At 32.4% G+C, this 15,807-nt stretch overlaps 1 protein-coding gene across 1 annotated transcript; it reads right to left on the bottom strand.

Annotated features, from left to right (window-relative positions):
* Nucleotides 1-1,624: 1,624 nt before the first annotated feature.
* Nucleotides 1,625-11,579, bottom strand: LOC129216453 (uncharacterized). Its single transcript, XM_054850667.1, has 5 exons — nucleotides 11,462-11,579; nucleotides 9,090-9,319; nucleotides 5,259-5,421; nucleotides 2,578-2,674; nucleotides 1,625-1,821 (listed from the first exon to the last, which is right to left on the bottom strand). Exons 1-5 carry the CDS (start codon nucleotides 11,577-11,579, stop codon nucleotides 1,704-1,706), a joined length of 726 nt encoding a protein of 241 aa, XP_054706642.1. The 3' UTR covers nucleotides 1,625-1,703.
* Between the last annotated feature and the right edge of the window lie 4,228 nt (nucleotides 11,580-15,807).

Below are 15,807 nucleotides of genomic sequence, written 5' to 3'. Positions count from 1 at the left end.
AAATTTTGAGTAACTAAGTCATTTAATAAAAATAATTCTGTTTCAGGGTGTCTTTGTATCAAATGTAAAGGTAAAAAAAAAAAAATTCACTCTGTTTAGTTAAAATATGTATTAAAATCTTCCATAACAAAATGTTGGTGAAATTATCAAGTAGAATTGTCCATGCAAAACCGCTTTCGCAAATGTTAACCTTTTTTAATGCACATTTCTTCATAAAATATTTGATAAATATTTAAGGGAAATTACCCCAAACATAAATGCATATGTTTTGGGCAAAAATAAATGTCATTATTGGAAATAAATGTCATAAATGTCAAATAATAAAAAAATAAATAAATGTCAAAAATAAATGTCATTAATGTCCTTTTGCTCAGTATCAAGATAAATCAAGAATTTACTTTCAGCGCAATGTGGCTCCGATTTCGCTTTCGGAAAAAAAAAAGTAACCACTGAAACAATACAAATGTTCAAAAATTGAAACGCATTTAAACGAAATTTTTTTATTTAGTTAAGAGGTATTAAAATTACTGCTAAGAACGTTTCAGATTAAGTTTTTTGAATCTCTTCTACGCTTCTAGCAATCAAACTATGTTTAAATTAAGATTATAAGAACATATTAAAAAAAAAAAAACCTGTGTACACTTTAGAAGACAATTGCTGAATACTCAGAAAACCGAATTTTCTATCCTGTTAAGACTGCAAAAAGATTTTCAACACAGATGTCACAAACAGAACAGAAAGGGAAAAAAAAACACTTACATATGATTGAAAGTAGCGAGATTATTGACAAAAAACAGAGATTAAAAGCCACAAATGTGAAAAACAGACAAAATCCAGTACGCAATTTCAAGCCCTGTAAGTCCTTTTTTTCCATGGTTCCTGCCCTAAATTCATTTGTTAAAATCCTAGGTCAAGATCAGCAGTTGCAAATACACGATTCCCACTCTGAAGTTGAAATAAAAATAAAGCACTTTAAAGTACCTTTTTTTTTCACTTCAGGGTATTTCACAGTATCTAGCTGCTAGTTTCTACTCTTTACAGTGATACTAAAGCCTCTCACACTTCAATATTAAAAATATTTAGGATAAACTTTACATAATTTTATAATTCTACACATAATTAAGTTTTAACACTTTTAATGTTTGCTAAAAAATAATAGAGTATATTGAGAAAATGATACATGTTAACAGACTTGCATGCAAAAGACGAAATTTTTTTCTGGCTAATATAAAACTGACATTTTCTGTGAAATCAGCAACTGGTCTAATGTATTGAAATTTCCTTTCATAAATATTATGTCTAATATACTTTTAAATGATAGCTTGAAAAGTCAAAAATGTTTGTTATTTTATTGAAAAACTGCTTGTTACAAGCATGTTACTGCCTCGATACATTTGTCTTGTGTGAATCAGACTTCATTGAATCATTTGCATTACAGGTGAAAAAAAAAGCATGATTTAATTGCATATAAAAGACTTCAAAGAAAATGAAAGACTAACAGATGTAAAATAAAAGGACTGTGTTGCAACTATATCTGGTAGCGAGAAGCAAAAAAATACTCTAGAAAGAAAACTAGGTTGTTTTTTTTTTTTTTTTTTTTTGGTGACAAAAATTGAGAGCAAAAAATAAATAAATAATAAAAAAATCATAACTAAAAAAATAAAAGATAATAACACAATCGCTTAGTAAGTAAAAAAAAAAGTTCATAACACTTGGTAGGTGTTTCCATTTTCAAATTCAAAAATGCGATCGTGATCTTCAGTGGGGCAATTATCCTCTTCCAATGAGGCATTTAAGTTGTTTTTCTTTGCTCTTTCTTCCCTGAAAATAAAATAAAACCAATTTTGAGTTAAAACTTTTTGTAATCAATAAGGAACTGAATTTTGTGCAAGACTCATTATATATAGAAATAACATAAAATGTTATAATGGAGGTCTCATATTTGAAATGGAGGAGATTCATATATGAAATACATTTAATACCTTAGCTGGATTTCTGAGCATGTTATCATGCAATACACACACATAATCCGGGCCTGACTAGACTAGGCTTTAAAAAATTCCCCCCCCCCCTTTGCGTTTTTGGTATAACCTAGCTTGATTGGTTGCAGTTCATTTGTAAGCACAATTTGTTTTACAATAATTAGCAATTCTTTTGTAGCTCTTACGTTCCCCCCCCCCCCATGGTATGCCAGTGTAATAGATCATTTTAAGATATTGTACACACTTTATTTAATTTGTAGATTATCCAAGATTACCATGCCACTCTATTCCGCACATATTCTGGAATCTACTGTATATACATTTAATATGTACGTGAAATTTTATACCATCATGTTTCACTAATTTATTTTACTACGAGAAAAATATGTTGAAAAGATTCAAATTGAATAATACATAAACAAAAGGTAACACTGGTTAGTATTAATAATAAAATTTCAGCTTATTTATCTTCACCACTTATAAAGAAATCTAAATTTTACAGCAGTAACCAGGGGATGCATTTTGTGCAATTTTGAAACTAAATCTTATTTTTCATTTTTAAAAGTTTATGAGCACTGCTTAGTAACTTGCTTACTTTCTGCTTTTTCTGAATTTTGATTGAGTAAGCCATTCTGAAATTATGTTTTTCATGTTGGCATCACTTGCATCTTTAAATAATTTCTGAACTACATCTGAAATAAAATTAGAAAGTTAAAAGCATGATATATGAAAATTATGAACATTCATTAGGCTAAAACATCTTATTAAAACAGTAGTCTCTGCCAAAAAAAAAAAAAAAACATTGCAAGTCTTTCTCTCTCTCTCTCTATATATATATATATATAAAAGGAGGAGGAATAATTTTTTTTTTTTTTAAAGCCAAAGACAGGGAAAGGCGCTTTCAGATTGTTCCCAATCTCAAAGCGCCTTTCTTTGTCTTTAGCTCCAAAAAAGTAAAATAATAATAATAATTCCTCCAACCATTTATTATTATTTTTTTTATTTATTTTTTCCTCTTTTTAATTGTTTATCACCATTATTGTGCTTAACTTTTGAAACTGCTGCATTGCGCATTTTTTAAGTTAAAGTTTTTTTTCTGCATTTGTTTTATGTATGCTATACATATTTATGTATGTGTAATACTGTGGCACTTTATGGGTAATTGAAACTGATGAACAAAAGCAATTCTTTTTTGTAAACACTGCATTGTGTTGGAAGCTTAAATAAAAAACAAAGCATTCATAGTTTATATTTTACTTGACCATTCTAAACAAAAGTGATGCAGAGAGATGCAAAGAGATATAAGTGCTAGTTCAAATTATTGGAGAATCTGTTCTCTGGGACAACAGATTAGAAGCTCTGGTAGAGACTACTAATATTCTTAAAATGAGAAACAACTTTAGATCTGAACTTTCAATTTGTTTTACTTAAAGCTTTAAAATATCATGGACGGAGTGGTTAAAAAAATTTAGGAAACAATTTTGATATAATTTTAGGACAACAATTATCAAGTCTTTTTAAACTGAAACGTAATTTATGAGCTTGATTTTTCTAGTAGATGATAAAAAATTTCAAATTCAAGCTTGAAAAATACAATAGAATGCATTCAATCGTTTATTCTTCAACATAGTGACACATCATGAAGTGGTAATATATACCACAGACAGTTGGATAAATGTATGTTAAATAGCCTCTTTACCTGCCTTGTTGTTATTTCATCAAAATGAATTGCAAAGAATGATGAAACGATATCCCTAATAAGTGCAAGTCCAAAATTTATTATGTACTTACTTTTATCAGATAATTTGATAATTTTTGCTATCTCAGAATTGTCAAAAATATCCCTGTAAATTACAGATAAATCATTTAAAAATGCAAATGAATAACTATTTTTATGGCAACTAAAACTAAGAAAACCTCCTCTTTTGAAATTTGATCTTCGAGTGAATTTGGAACAAAAGCTTTGGATTGCTACATCATTACCAATTGGTTTTCAGTAGAAGACTAAGAATATGGAATTTAAAACTTAGCTTGATGTTTCAAGCTACTAGTCAACCTCTTATGTCTTTCTGCATCAGCATGAGTCGACAATACCTGTAAAAATGCTTGATTATCAATTTTGAAAAGATAATGTACCAACAGAACAAAGCACTTTAAATTCTCCTTTTCTGTTCGGCACCATGTGCTGATCTTTTGTCCATTTCTGTCTGCGCTTTCCAACCACAAGGAAGAGAATTTCGTTTTCCTTGGCGTTTTAGTAAAACATATTATTATTAAATTTTTAAAGCAAAAAAATTAGTGACTAAATCTAAAAATTATATGTGCAAAAACAATCCAACTTCACTGAACAGAAACACAAAGCAAACTGACCCTGAGCTGGAAGAACAAGTTAATGCTCATACTAGAACACAAGATAAGCGCTAAAAGAAATATTACTTCCCACCTGGGGACAACCCATTTAAATTTAGCTCTATAGACATTTTTTTCAACCAAGGGTTTAGATTTGGGTTCTTCCTCAACACATTATATTTATTTTGTTTCTAAAAGCTATGATAACTTTCAACCCCTTCCCCCTACCCATCTGTCACAGAAATGCAATTTGAGAAAAGGAGGGTAACCCTCCTCCCCCCTGGTTCATATTTTTCATTTCTTTTCGAAGTGGAAAAAATCAAAAATGTCTAGTCCTATTCCGTTCCCCTAACTCCTTTTCTGCAACATTTGCTGCAGTTTTTATTTCCTTTATTTTTTTATTCTTCAGAAGAGGAATGACTGCAAGAGTTACCAAGTATAGAGAAAACAAACAGCTTTATATTGGCGTATGTTTTGGTTAACTGATCCCCCCCCCCTTCTCCAGAAAAAAGGGGTGTAGTATAGCATAGGTTTTTCTTTCTTTTTTACAGAAAATTTCATAATAGTCTACAAAGTCTTATTTTATCCTAAAATATAGGCAAATCATCATGAATGAAATGTTTTATTTTTAAGTTGAACTTGATTTTTCTGCACAAGTGGGGGATAAATTAATGAAAATTTTAGGGATTTTAGGATTTATAGGACAACTACTACCCCTGAAATACCCATTTATATCCCTTAGCACTGCCTTAAGATCTAGAACAATTCAAAAAATATTTTCCCTGAAGTCTCGAAACTCTTACTTGATGCTTACTTTAACAGTAAACAATACTGTTAGCCTGGGAAAAAAAATTCTTTAAAAATACTACATAGGGTTATGTAAAAAACCAAAAAACCTTACATGAATTATAATATGGTAATACTTACGCTTTACAATTTTATAAAGTTGTGTGGAAGAAAAGCATCGCTTCCCTAACACTTGTCCCTTAAAAGAGAACTGTGTGGCCAACTCATCAATCAAGATTTTCTTCATGATGTTCTGGACAGCGTTTTTCATGCAGCTACCACCAGTCATTCCTATCATTTTAATCTAATAAAAAGAAATATTTACATATTACATGAAAATGCAGGTCAATTTTATTTTTTAAATTAAATCCCTTGTGGTTTGAAAACTTGTGTGTTGGTTTGTGTAGTGTTTTTTTTTTTTTTTTTTCAAAGATAGTATATTTAGATCCCACGCCAGGCTCTGTTTTGCCATAACATTTTAAAATTTCTTACCTGTATGTTTTTTAATCATCTATGATGGAAAAAGTTCAGATATTTTGACATTAAATGTTCATGTAAAAAAAATGTTCGGTAATCAAAATCAATTCAGACTCCTTGCCAGGGCCCTGAATTTTCACAAAATACATTTGTCATTTTTTCAATTTCTTAAGCCTTTTTTTTTAAATTGCCTGTACTGAGAATGCCTAGTAAGATTCTTTGCCCATGAAAAAAACATTTTCATACCGTATGATACTTAAGCCCCCCTGGTTAACCAGTGAAATTATGAATATTTGCAGAAATTTTATTATTATAATCTCATAAATCAAAATTGTAACTAAACACTCTTTTTAAAAATTATTTTTACTTTCTTCTTGTGCAATAATGCTTCAGAATTCTTTCTGCAGTAACCTGCTAATTTTGCATGTCATAACGTTGTTGATTGCTATTTACCACTGCATCACTACTTTGTAGTACCTCTTTGCTTATTTCCCGGAATTAGAAGAAAATCACTTAGAACCCACCTCATGGAGGTGGCTCCATTCAAACTTCATCATAGCTCCAATCCAACCACCCAAATTTAGGCAGTTTCCTTTTTCTTTGAAATATAAAAACTTTACACCTAATACCAGAGGTAGGCAATCTGTTGATCATGACCCATTTTCAGTAAGTCACGAGTGCATTCTGGAATGTTTTTTTTCTGTCAGAGTACCATTATAACAAACATTTTTTTACATAAAAGAAATTAACCTTAATTCTTAATCAGAAAAAGGTTTTAAAATATGTTTTGAAACTTTTATATCACTAGAAGTAAAACAATTTTTATTTTCAAGAAAAAAAACCTCGCTTTTTGCTTTTTGTTCTTAAAAATAACCACAAAAAGTTACTATGGATCTATTTATTAACTTGGTATGTATGTTTTACAAATTTTTAAAGTAAGCTTATATTTATCAGTGGCATAGTGATCAGTCTGTAAAATAACAGGGTGTTTCAGAACTCCTAAGAGGGTAAGAAGGTCCTTAAGAGCTTTGTGACAACTTGAAATCATATAGCAATGTGGGATCGAAAATATTTCCTCAACGCAAAAAATTTGAGGTATGCCGGGAGTATTCCAGACTGTTCGAAGTTCTATGCACCAAAAAATGTGAGGTGTGCCATGCTGCCTGTTGAAAAAACTTATAAAGCTTACTTGGAGCCGTATCTTTTGCTTTTCACATGTATTATTAAAAAATATTTTTACTTTATATCTTTTTTATTGTACTTCTGTGTACATCACCGCTTCAAGAAAGCATTTCCAACCTGTCAGTCGTCAAAATGCAGCCTATCCCTCTTAGGAGTTTATGATCCGTAAGTTCAGGAACAAGTTCTATAAAACCTTTCTCATAATAGTTTCCTATCAACAAAGCACATTCACCTTCAAAATAGGCACCTTGAGCGACTATGCACTTCTGCCAATATTCATATAACTTCTGGAAGCACTCCTGGAAAATCACACGGGGCATAGTTCAGCTTAGATGGACTTTTCAGCTTTTACCTATTCTCAGCAGTTTTGCAAAGATGCCTGCAAGGATGCCCCTTTCGTTTGTCATATGAAGTTAAAGCTTCATCACAGGAGGCCTCACAAAAAGGCTTCCAGGAGTGTTTTCAAAAGTTATACAAATGTTGGCAGAAGTGCATAGTTGCTCAAGGTGACTATTTTGAAAGTGGATGTGCTTCGGTGATAGGAACTATTCTGGGTAAAGTTTTTCAACCTTCTCCCAAATTTTTGGATTGTACTACACATACAATTTACATTGTTCAGTATACAAAATAATAATAATATCACAATTTAATTTTAATCTAATAATGAAAACAACCACTTAAAAGTCAAAAGCTAAAACTTTTAGAATCTGTGTATTTTTCTCAATCAAAGCAACGTTTTACAATTATCATTGCAAAATAATTTTAATTTGGAAATATGAAAGAAAATGTTATAACTAGCACCTGGGCTATATGCACTAAAAATACCTTAAACATGCAAATAATTTTTTTCTTATGTTCAAAAAAGCAGTCACAGCTGAATAAAAAAAGTTTGATCAATAGAAGTTTATTAATTAGTTATTAAGTAATTAAGTAGAAGATATTTTTGACAGCCAATCCAACAGATAAAATAAGCTGAATTATTATGAATCCCGTAACTTTTCTTCTTTTTTTCCTCCTGAACTGTATTTTTTGCTGGTTAAATTTGACTCATAGATTTAGGGAGATTATGACCAATTTGATTTTCTATTATGAACTTTTTGTGTTTTAAAGAAATTAAGTTAAATGCTTTAGGGTGATTTATGGTACTCTTTTAGAATAAAGAAAAATAATTAACTTAATTCTTCTTAATTTGACTTTCAAATATTTAAGAAAGGGTATAATTACCGACCGTATCTAAAATTACGAATAATGTAATATAAGAAAATTTCTTGTCACTGGGGGGGAGAGAATGATATGGATCCTTTTTGTTTTTTTAATTCTTTTTACGTTACCTCTCCCAGCATTTTCATGCCATACTTTGTTTTTAATACTTCTCCATATGTTTCTGGTTTTAGTAATTCTCTTTCTTAGTTTCTCTCAGTTGCAGTTTATGTAATTTTCCGTTAACTTTTTTACTTGAACACCTCCATGTGGCCATAATTATCTTAGCCTGGTACAAAAAAAGGAGGGGAAGAAGGGAGGGGGTCAAAAATACTTTGGTTCGAAAATTTAGTATCATCAAAAGAGGTATAAAGACTTGCTTAAATCAACCCCCCCCCCCCCCCCCAAAAAAAAAAAAAAAAACTTACCCCAGTCATTATTACCCTAACCTACCCATGAACCTACCTTAAATCATTTTTTAAAAAATAATTTTAAAATATTCACAAAATGAGTACTTTATAGCATTTTGGAATAGGCCCCTCTACTAATTACTAATGCTATACAGTGCCCACCACTAATAAAATCAGCCGCTTCAATGAAACTATTCCAAGTGTTTCTGTCATCTCAAAATACTTTGGGGTAAATCATGTAAATCTAATTCATGTCAATTTGGATCTATTGCCACTATCTGCTCTCAAAACCAACCCCAGCAAAATTTTGTACTTTTCTCTCTCTCTTTATTTTGGTGTTGCCAAGTCCTGTGGCATTTAGCAGTCTTTTTTTTTTTTTTTTGCCCCCCCCCCCCCCCTGCCCACTTTTTAGGGTGCATATCATGCACTGTAGCAGATTATGGGAAAAATTTTCTTTCAAAGGGAAGTTATTTAAAATTATTTTTGAACATAGAAAGGAGAGATCACTGATGATCTATCTAATGCTAGTTTTAACTGGTCGTTTTTACGAAGATAGATTTCATTTTAAATCACTTCAAGTAGAGGTAATATTCTTTTCAAAATGACAAAAAAAGTTTAGATGTTTTTTTTACCATCCAATTAGTACAGATTTAACAAAATTGATTCTAACACTGGTTTCAGTGTTGTGCTACTGGGTACTTACACAAGCATTTTGAAAGGAGCCACTTCGTAGCTCACTTTCTACACAGTCAAAGTCTTGCATTGTTTGGATGGGGAAAACATCTAACAAGCTTAGTTCATGCTTTGGAGGATCATGCCCATGATTGGTGGTTAGCAGTTGGTCCAGTTTTGAGTTAATTAAGGCCAACAAGTGGCCTTGTGACTCAATTGACTGTTGAAGGAAGCTGAGCTTCCTATTTACAGCAGCTAAATCTGGAAAACAAAAATCTTTCAACTGAAAAAATGTTTTACAAAATTCCTGGAGAAATTAATATTAGTGTATGAGTCATTATACATTAGTAGATTTCTAGAAACTGGAAAATTAATTCTTTATTCTTAACAAAAAGACTACACCAAACTATATTTTTGCCATTTAGTTATTTCATTCTAAACATTATCATTATATAACCTCATAGATTTCTGCATATAATGTATCTGCGTATCATTTCATCACACACATTAAAATAAAAAAGAAATTGAAATTCATGGGTTTGCATTACATTTCTACACTAACTTCTCAACTTGATATGCCTCCCCCCCCCCTCTTTGGGGCCTTAATTAAGTCATTTTTAAAACAACTATTTAAGTACATTAATATAATGAAAACCTAGAAAAGATTCATAAATTTAGGATACTCAGGCATCATATTTATTTATTTTATTTATTATTATTTTTTTTTCCTTTTTGAATGTCCTACAGGTAACAAAACCTAAGCATTTTAAAATATACAAGCATGTTACAAAGAAATTTTTTGTTGCAGGGTTTCTTTAAGAGCTCATTTTGGGCAAAAATCAACAGAGACATCATGGTCTATTTTTAATTGTTCTCAACAAGTTTTTGACCAAAAATTGTTTAAATCATGAAAACTATTCTTTTCAAAGCTAAAATTGCTACAGAATAGAAAAAATCCCATAATATGACATAAGTCTCATTACCTCATTGATGGCATCTATACAAAAAATACACCCAGTGTTTCTAAGACAATGACAGATGCAACAGCAATCCATGCAACAAGGTCCTCTTGACAGTTGATAGAGCTATTCTAAACTATACTTTATTTGATTTTTAAAAATATACATAAATTGGTAGTCTGTAAGGTAAGTTCACAATAATTATTTAAAACAACTATTTAATATTTCTTTGCAGACAACATAATACATTTCTGTTTAATCACAGAAGAAAAACAGGCACGCATGCACAACTGTACCTGATGTTATATTTCGGGAATTTTTCTGTTCTATAATGTTCTTAGTAGTTTCTGAAAATAGGGATTAAACTATGGTGTCTGTACCGAGTTCCCTCCAAGTGAGCTAATCTTTCCCCGCTAAAACTATTCTGCCGTGGGCAGATAAACCACAGTATCTGCGGAAACGAGTTTTGAGATATTTGAAGAAACTCTTTAGATTATGTATTAATTTTATATACAGAAAAACCTAAAGGAAGATTGTACAATAAAGGTAACATACAATAGATGACAAAAATGCAAAAAAATTAAATGAAAAATTTCCAGTTACTGCCTTTTTACCTGCCCATGGCAGTATGTAGCAACCATTATATATAATATTACCATGGCAGTATTCATTCCCTTCTTCTGTTTCTGCAGCACAGGATGTACTGGGTTCTATTTCGGGGAGAGTGGGAAAATTACTCACAAGTCTCACAAATAAAATAAACAGTTAATAAACTCTAGTCAACAATTTAATGATTACTTGTTGTTGCTTGGGAAGATCTGCTTTTCCCCACCTCTGCAGAAAAAGATGTCCCAGAATCTATTTCAGAAGGAAGGAAAAAATTACTCACAAGTCTCACATTAGTTAAACAAGTTTATAACAATAGTTGCAAACATAATGATTACTTATTTCCTGAGATCTCCTTTCAACCTCCTTGATAATACTAGATGTGCCAGAGTAATCTATTACATGGAGAGGGGAAAAATTACTCACTAGTCTTACAAATACAAAATAACATTTTTATAACTAGGATTAACAATATAATGCTTACCTTTTTCTTGGGAAGACCTTTTCTCCCCTTCATAAAAGCTTGGGGGCTTTAACAGGCTATTGGTTGCCTTTTTGATTTTTTTGGGGGGGCTTGAGGGCAACATATCCTCCTCAGAGGTCTCCTCTGGGTGAAATTTGGCAACAGGTTTTTTGCGCCTTTTTTGTTGTTGCAACGCAATATCCGAACCCTCTTCTGCCAAATGGCACATTTGCCTGGCTTCCAAATAAGAACCTGCGAAAAAACAAATTGCTTGAAAGAACAGCTGATACTTTAAAAAAAAAGGAAATTGATTCAACATTCTGAACAACATTAATTATTATTTTTTTAATTAGGAATCTAATAAAACAAACTTACCGATTCCCTTCTCTAGCGTGCGAATCGGAAATGTGGTCCAGTCACTTTCTGGTTTCGACTTTCTTTTAACCAGCCTGTCAAGGCCAAAGCTAGATATTTTATCTGGCCAAAAAGCCATTGTTCCTTCCCGTAGGAGCCAGCTCTCCGGAATGACCGCTGGAGCATCCCCTTCTTCCGTGAATAATACCACTGCATACATTCTAGGAAAGATAATATAGGATGCACCAAAAGTATGTGAACAAGCTTCTGACACACTCGGCATATATGGTAAGTACAAAAAGGGAAACATGATATTAGCTACAATAAAATATTTGTACTACAGGTTATTTTATTTGATCAATTAAAAAATGAGCTTTCATAACAAATTTTTAAGCACTTAATTATGAAAAATGTACACCCAATTGGCATTGGGTGAAATCCTTCTGGACATCAGTGCAGCACAGGGTTTTAAACAATTAGATTTCATTGAAACAAAATCGAAGGAAAATCAGATTTATATCAATAAGAGCATTAATACTTAAAGTTGAATTTAAAAAATTATAATTTATTATAAGTATGTATAATAGCAATGATCCTATTGCTATTATGCACTCCACTTCATTTACTTTTATGAGGCAATGATTCAAATTATAATAATTATTATTTAATTCAGTAATGCTCTTCTATGAGTGTCAACCTTTTTTGTTTGACAATAATAAAATTTTCCGAAATCATTATTTCTTAAGGGTATTTTTTATATATTTATTTCTGTGATCACCATAATTTCATTAACACTTTATGAAACATGGTAAGTAAGGCATCATTTTAATTTGCAAATATTTTTTTATTGATTTTGACAAAAATAAACAAAAAATAAAAACTTGTACTAATTTAAATCTATTCCTGTGCTAATATTATAATTTTTTTAAAAAGTTCATAAATATTAGGCAAATTTTAAATTTTAATGTATGATTTTTAATATGATTCAAACCCTGGTGCAGCATAGAAAGGACCCATTGCTGTCTGAACTCAACAGTCTGTGAGGTACAATATGAATTATATCTCATTAAAGAGCTGTGATTCATTGAAAGAAAAAGGAGGCAAAACATACACCCATCAACTACATTTACGTGCATTAACTATACATATAAAACAGCATGATGCAAAGTACTGCTCAAAAAATTAGGCAATTATTTTCCATGTTGAATACTGAATAGTGATATTATCAGATTTCTTGGGTGCAAAAACACCCATATGGGGGGGGGGTCATCCCCCCCTTTTTAGAAATTGAAATTTCCTTGCTTTTAGTACTTTTCTTCACAATAATGTAAAAACATTTCTTCTCCAGCCATTAATGAGTAATTTATTAAAAATGTCAATCTCGAATAACTTTAATCTGTACTTTTCTCCGCACACACCCCACCACTTAGCTAGAAGCCTTAGGTTCCACCGTCCGGGGGTTCCTCGTAGCGGGCCCCCTGCACGGCTGAGTGCGACGGTCGATAGTCATCTAAGCCACGGACGGTCTTGGTGCTTATTGCGCCGGGGAAGGTCCCCCGTGCTGGGCGTCAACCCAGCTGGGAGTTTACCCCTTAGTGTGTGAGTCTTGCTCGCCATGAGATACGGGATATCTCCCCGTACTTCTTTGGCTTGCCATGGCTCCCTGTAAGGGAAGGGGGTTAAACATAAAAATGCACTAATACATTTATGCACTACTACATTTTATGCACTACGGCAGAAACATACACTAGGACACTCCTATGTGGGGAGCAAAATATTGATCAGTCCCGATTTCCGGAGTGTCCTCTCTGTAATGGAAAAAAAATGGGTTAGTTGCTGAAAAATAAAGTATTGTTAGTTACTGCCGTATTAAGTGTTTCCCGCCGATCCCCTGTCGGTCTCGGTTTAAAATGAGAGAACACTTTCCTGCAATGGAAATTACGAAGGTTAGGTGGGGAGTTCGAGGGGGGTTCCATGGGGGTGGAACTTGCTTCCTTGAAGACCTCGGGCTTACTGACGACACCATGCCTGGAAGCTGGGCGGATTGTCTATCTCCATGCTATGGGAGCCCTCCCTCCCCCTTTTTTTTTTTACATTTACACATGACAACATCAAACAGCATAAGACATTACAACATTTAAATTTTTGGATATTTTGATTTTTTACTTTTTTTTTTTGGGGGGGGGGGGGAAGGGTGTACTTTTGTCCGAGGTAAGGGACTTACCCTCATGAAACTTTAGTGTCCTTATAGTCACGACACCCCCATCTCGCCCCCTCAGGGGATCTCAGGTCTTGGGAATGACTATTGGCATGGGACAATTTTAAACTAGGATACTATTGGAATGAGGTTGGCTGCCTGGACCAGGCCTGATGGGAAGGACCGCCCGCCTCTTGCCTTACTTATTAAGTAGGTGGAGCTTCAGAATAAGATTATGGGGAAAGCTATTTGACCTGATCTCCCCCTGTCTTGTCATGGCCTGGTCTTATCATATTCTGTAATGATTATAAGATCTGATTAGTGGGGGGACCCTTCCCCCGGTCCCATAGGGTGACCTGTAAGAAATTACATTTCACTTCCTATAATCAGAACTATAGATCATATTTTTTGTCTTTTTCTATTTTTCCATTTTTTTTTAATCTTTTTATTTATTTTTTCCTTTTTTTTTTTTTTAAAGCTTTGTCTGTGCGACAGGGAATGACTGAGTTGGGATGTGATCTTGTGCAAATAGATGTTACACCTACCCGGTGTCCTGGAGTTCATCCTCGTTTTCTAGAAGAAATTCCATTAGATCTTTGATTCTCCGGCGTTGCTCTGTATCCGAGAGAAGTCTATGTGCCCATAATTTGTCTTTAGTTTGTGGACGAGGGATGTGGAAGCGCTGCGTGATCTCGCAATTAAAGGCGTAATGATCCGCATCTCCCACATCCCTGCAAATGCAGTTCCCGTTACCCCTTTGATGAAATCTTTTGAGATATGTCTGAAATGAGTCGTGTCCCGTTATGTACTGTATTAATCCTTTATCTATAACGTATCTATTGAGGCTTACTTTAGGGAAGAAAAGTTTAATTTGTTTGTCCATCTCCTCGTATCGCTCCTGCCATGCTTTTAGTAGTTGAGAGTTTAGTTGCTTTTTAAAGTATGATTTGGGCATGAGTTCAGTGTTAAAAATAAGAATTGAAAGTTAGGGGTCATGATGACACTTAGTACAAGTTTCTAGGTGTCAAAACAAACAATCTAGGTGCTATTTTTAATGAATGAAATATATGCGTCTCAGAACATTAAAAAAAAATGAGCAAACAGAAATGTTGTTTTGCAAATTATCAAAAATCTGTAAAATATAAAAAAAAAGGTTTTCGAACAAATGGCGCCCATGTTTGCGGATATCAACGATGATGATCTGGAAACTAAAAGATATGTTGTGATTAAAACTTAAGGAGTCAAATTTGGGGCTCAGGTTTTTAAATCAAAATTCTTAATTCTGAAAATGAAAGTAACCACTGCTTATTTCTAACACTCAGCAAAATGCGACACTAGGCCACCACTTTCGTGTTAAGAACAGATACAAATCTGTCTCAACTTCTTAGGTGACCTCTATGTAAGAAAAGAAAACATATTTAAGACTGCAAGAGAGATACTTATCCACTGATCTATTTGCAGAGATTGGAAAGGAAAAGGGGGGTTTTGGGGGTCTTGCAGAGGTGGAACTTTTCTTTCTGATTCCGACTCTGAATTTCTTTTTCCTTGCTTCCTTCTTAAGGAAAAACAACACACCATGTTCCGAGGAAGTTTTTTTTTTTTTTTTTTTGAACATTCAAACACTGCACATCACAACATCTATATTTTTTGCTATTTTAAACTTTTATTATTTTTTTTTAAATAATAAAAAAATAATTTTTCATCTGTTAAGGTTTGAAAGGAAATCTATTAACTTCACTCAGAAACTAAATGACATAAGGTCCCTCCAACTGTTTCTGATGGAACATGAATGCCCATTTTCCCAAAAGATGGTTTATGACCAGAGTTCTAAAACATAATACTTCTGAAAAAAAAAAAAAAAGGAAAGTATTGGATGTTTGATACACACCTGATAGTTTCAATCTGTTACTTTTAAGCTTTAAATAGTCATTGTATCCTTGAACCACTATTTTCTTTCTTATATTATTATAATATGAATTTTATGTACGTATATTATTTATGTAAAAACATTAAGCACTTTATATGGTATTTATAAATGAATGATTTTTAATCACTTATGAAATGTGAAAAAAATGTTTTTTAGGTTAAATATTAAACTAACATAACATATTGTTAATGTCTATTTTACGAATATTGATTATAAAATTTAAGTAACATGTAAAAATCCCAT

This window comes from Uloborus diversus, chromosome 2, assembly GCF_026930045.1.
Source record: "Uloborus diversus isolate 005 chromosome 2, Udiv.v.3.1, whole genome shotgun sequence".
Lineage (NCBI taxonomy): Eukaryota > Metazoa > Arthropoda > Arachnida > Araneae > Uloboridae > Uloborus > Uloborus diversus.
This window is presented reverse-complemented; position numbering and strand designations above follow the sequence as displayed.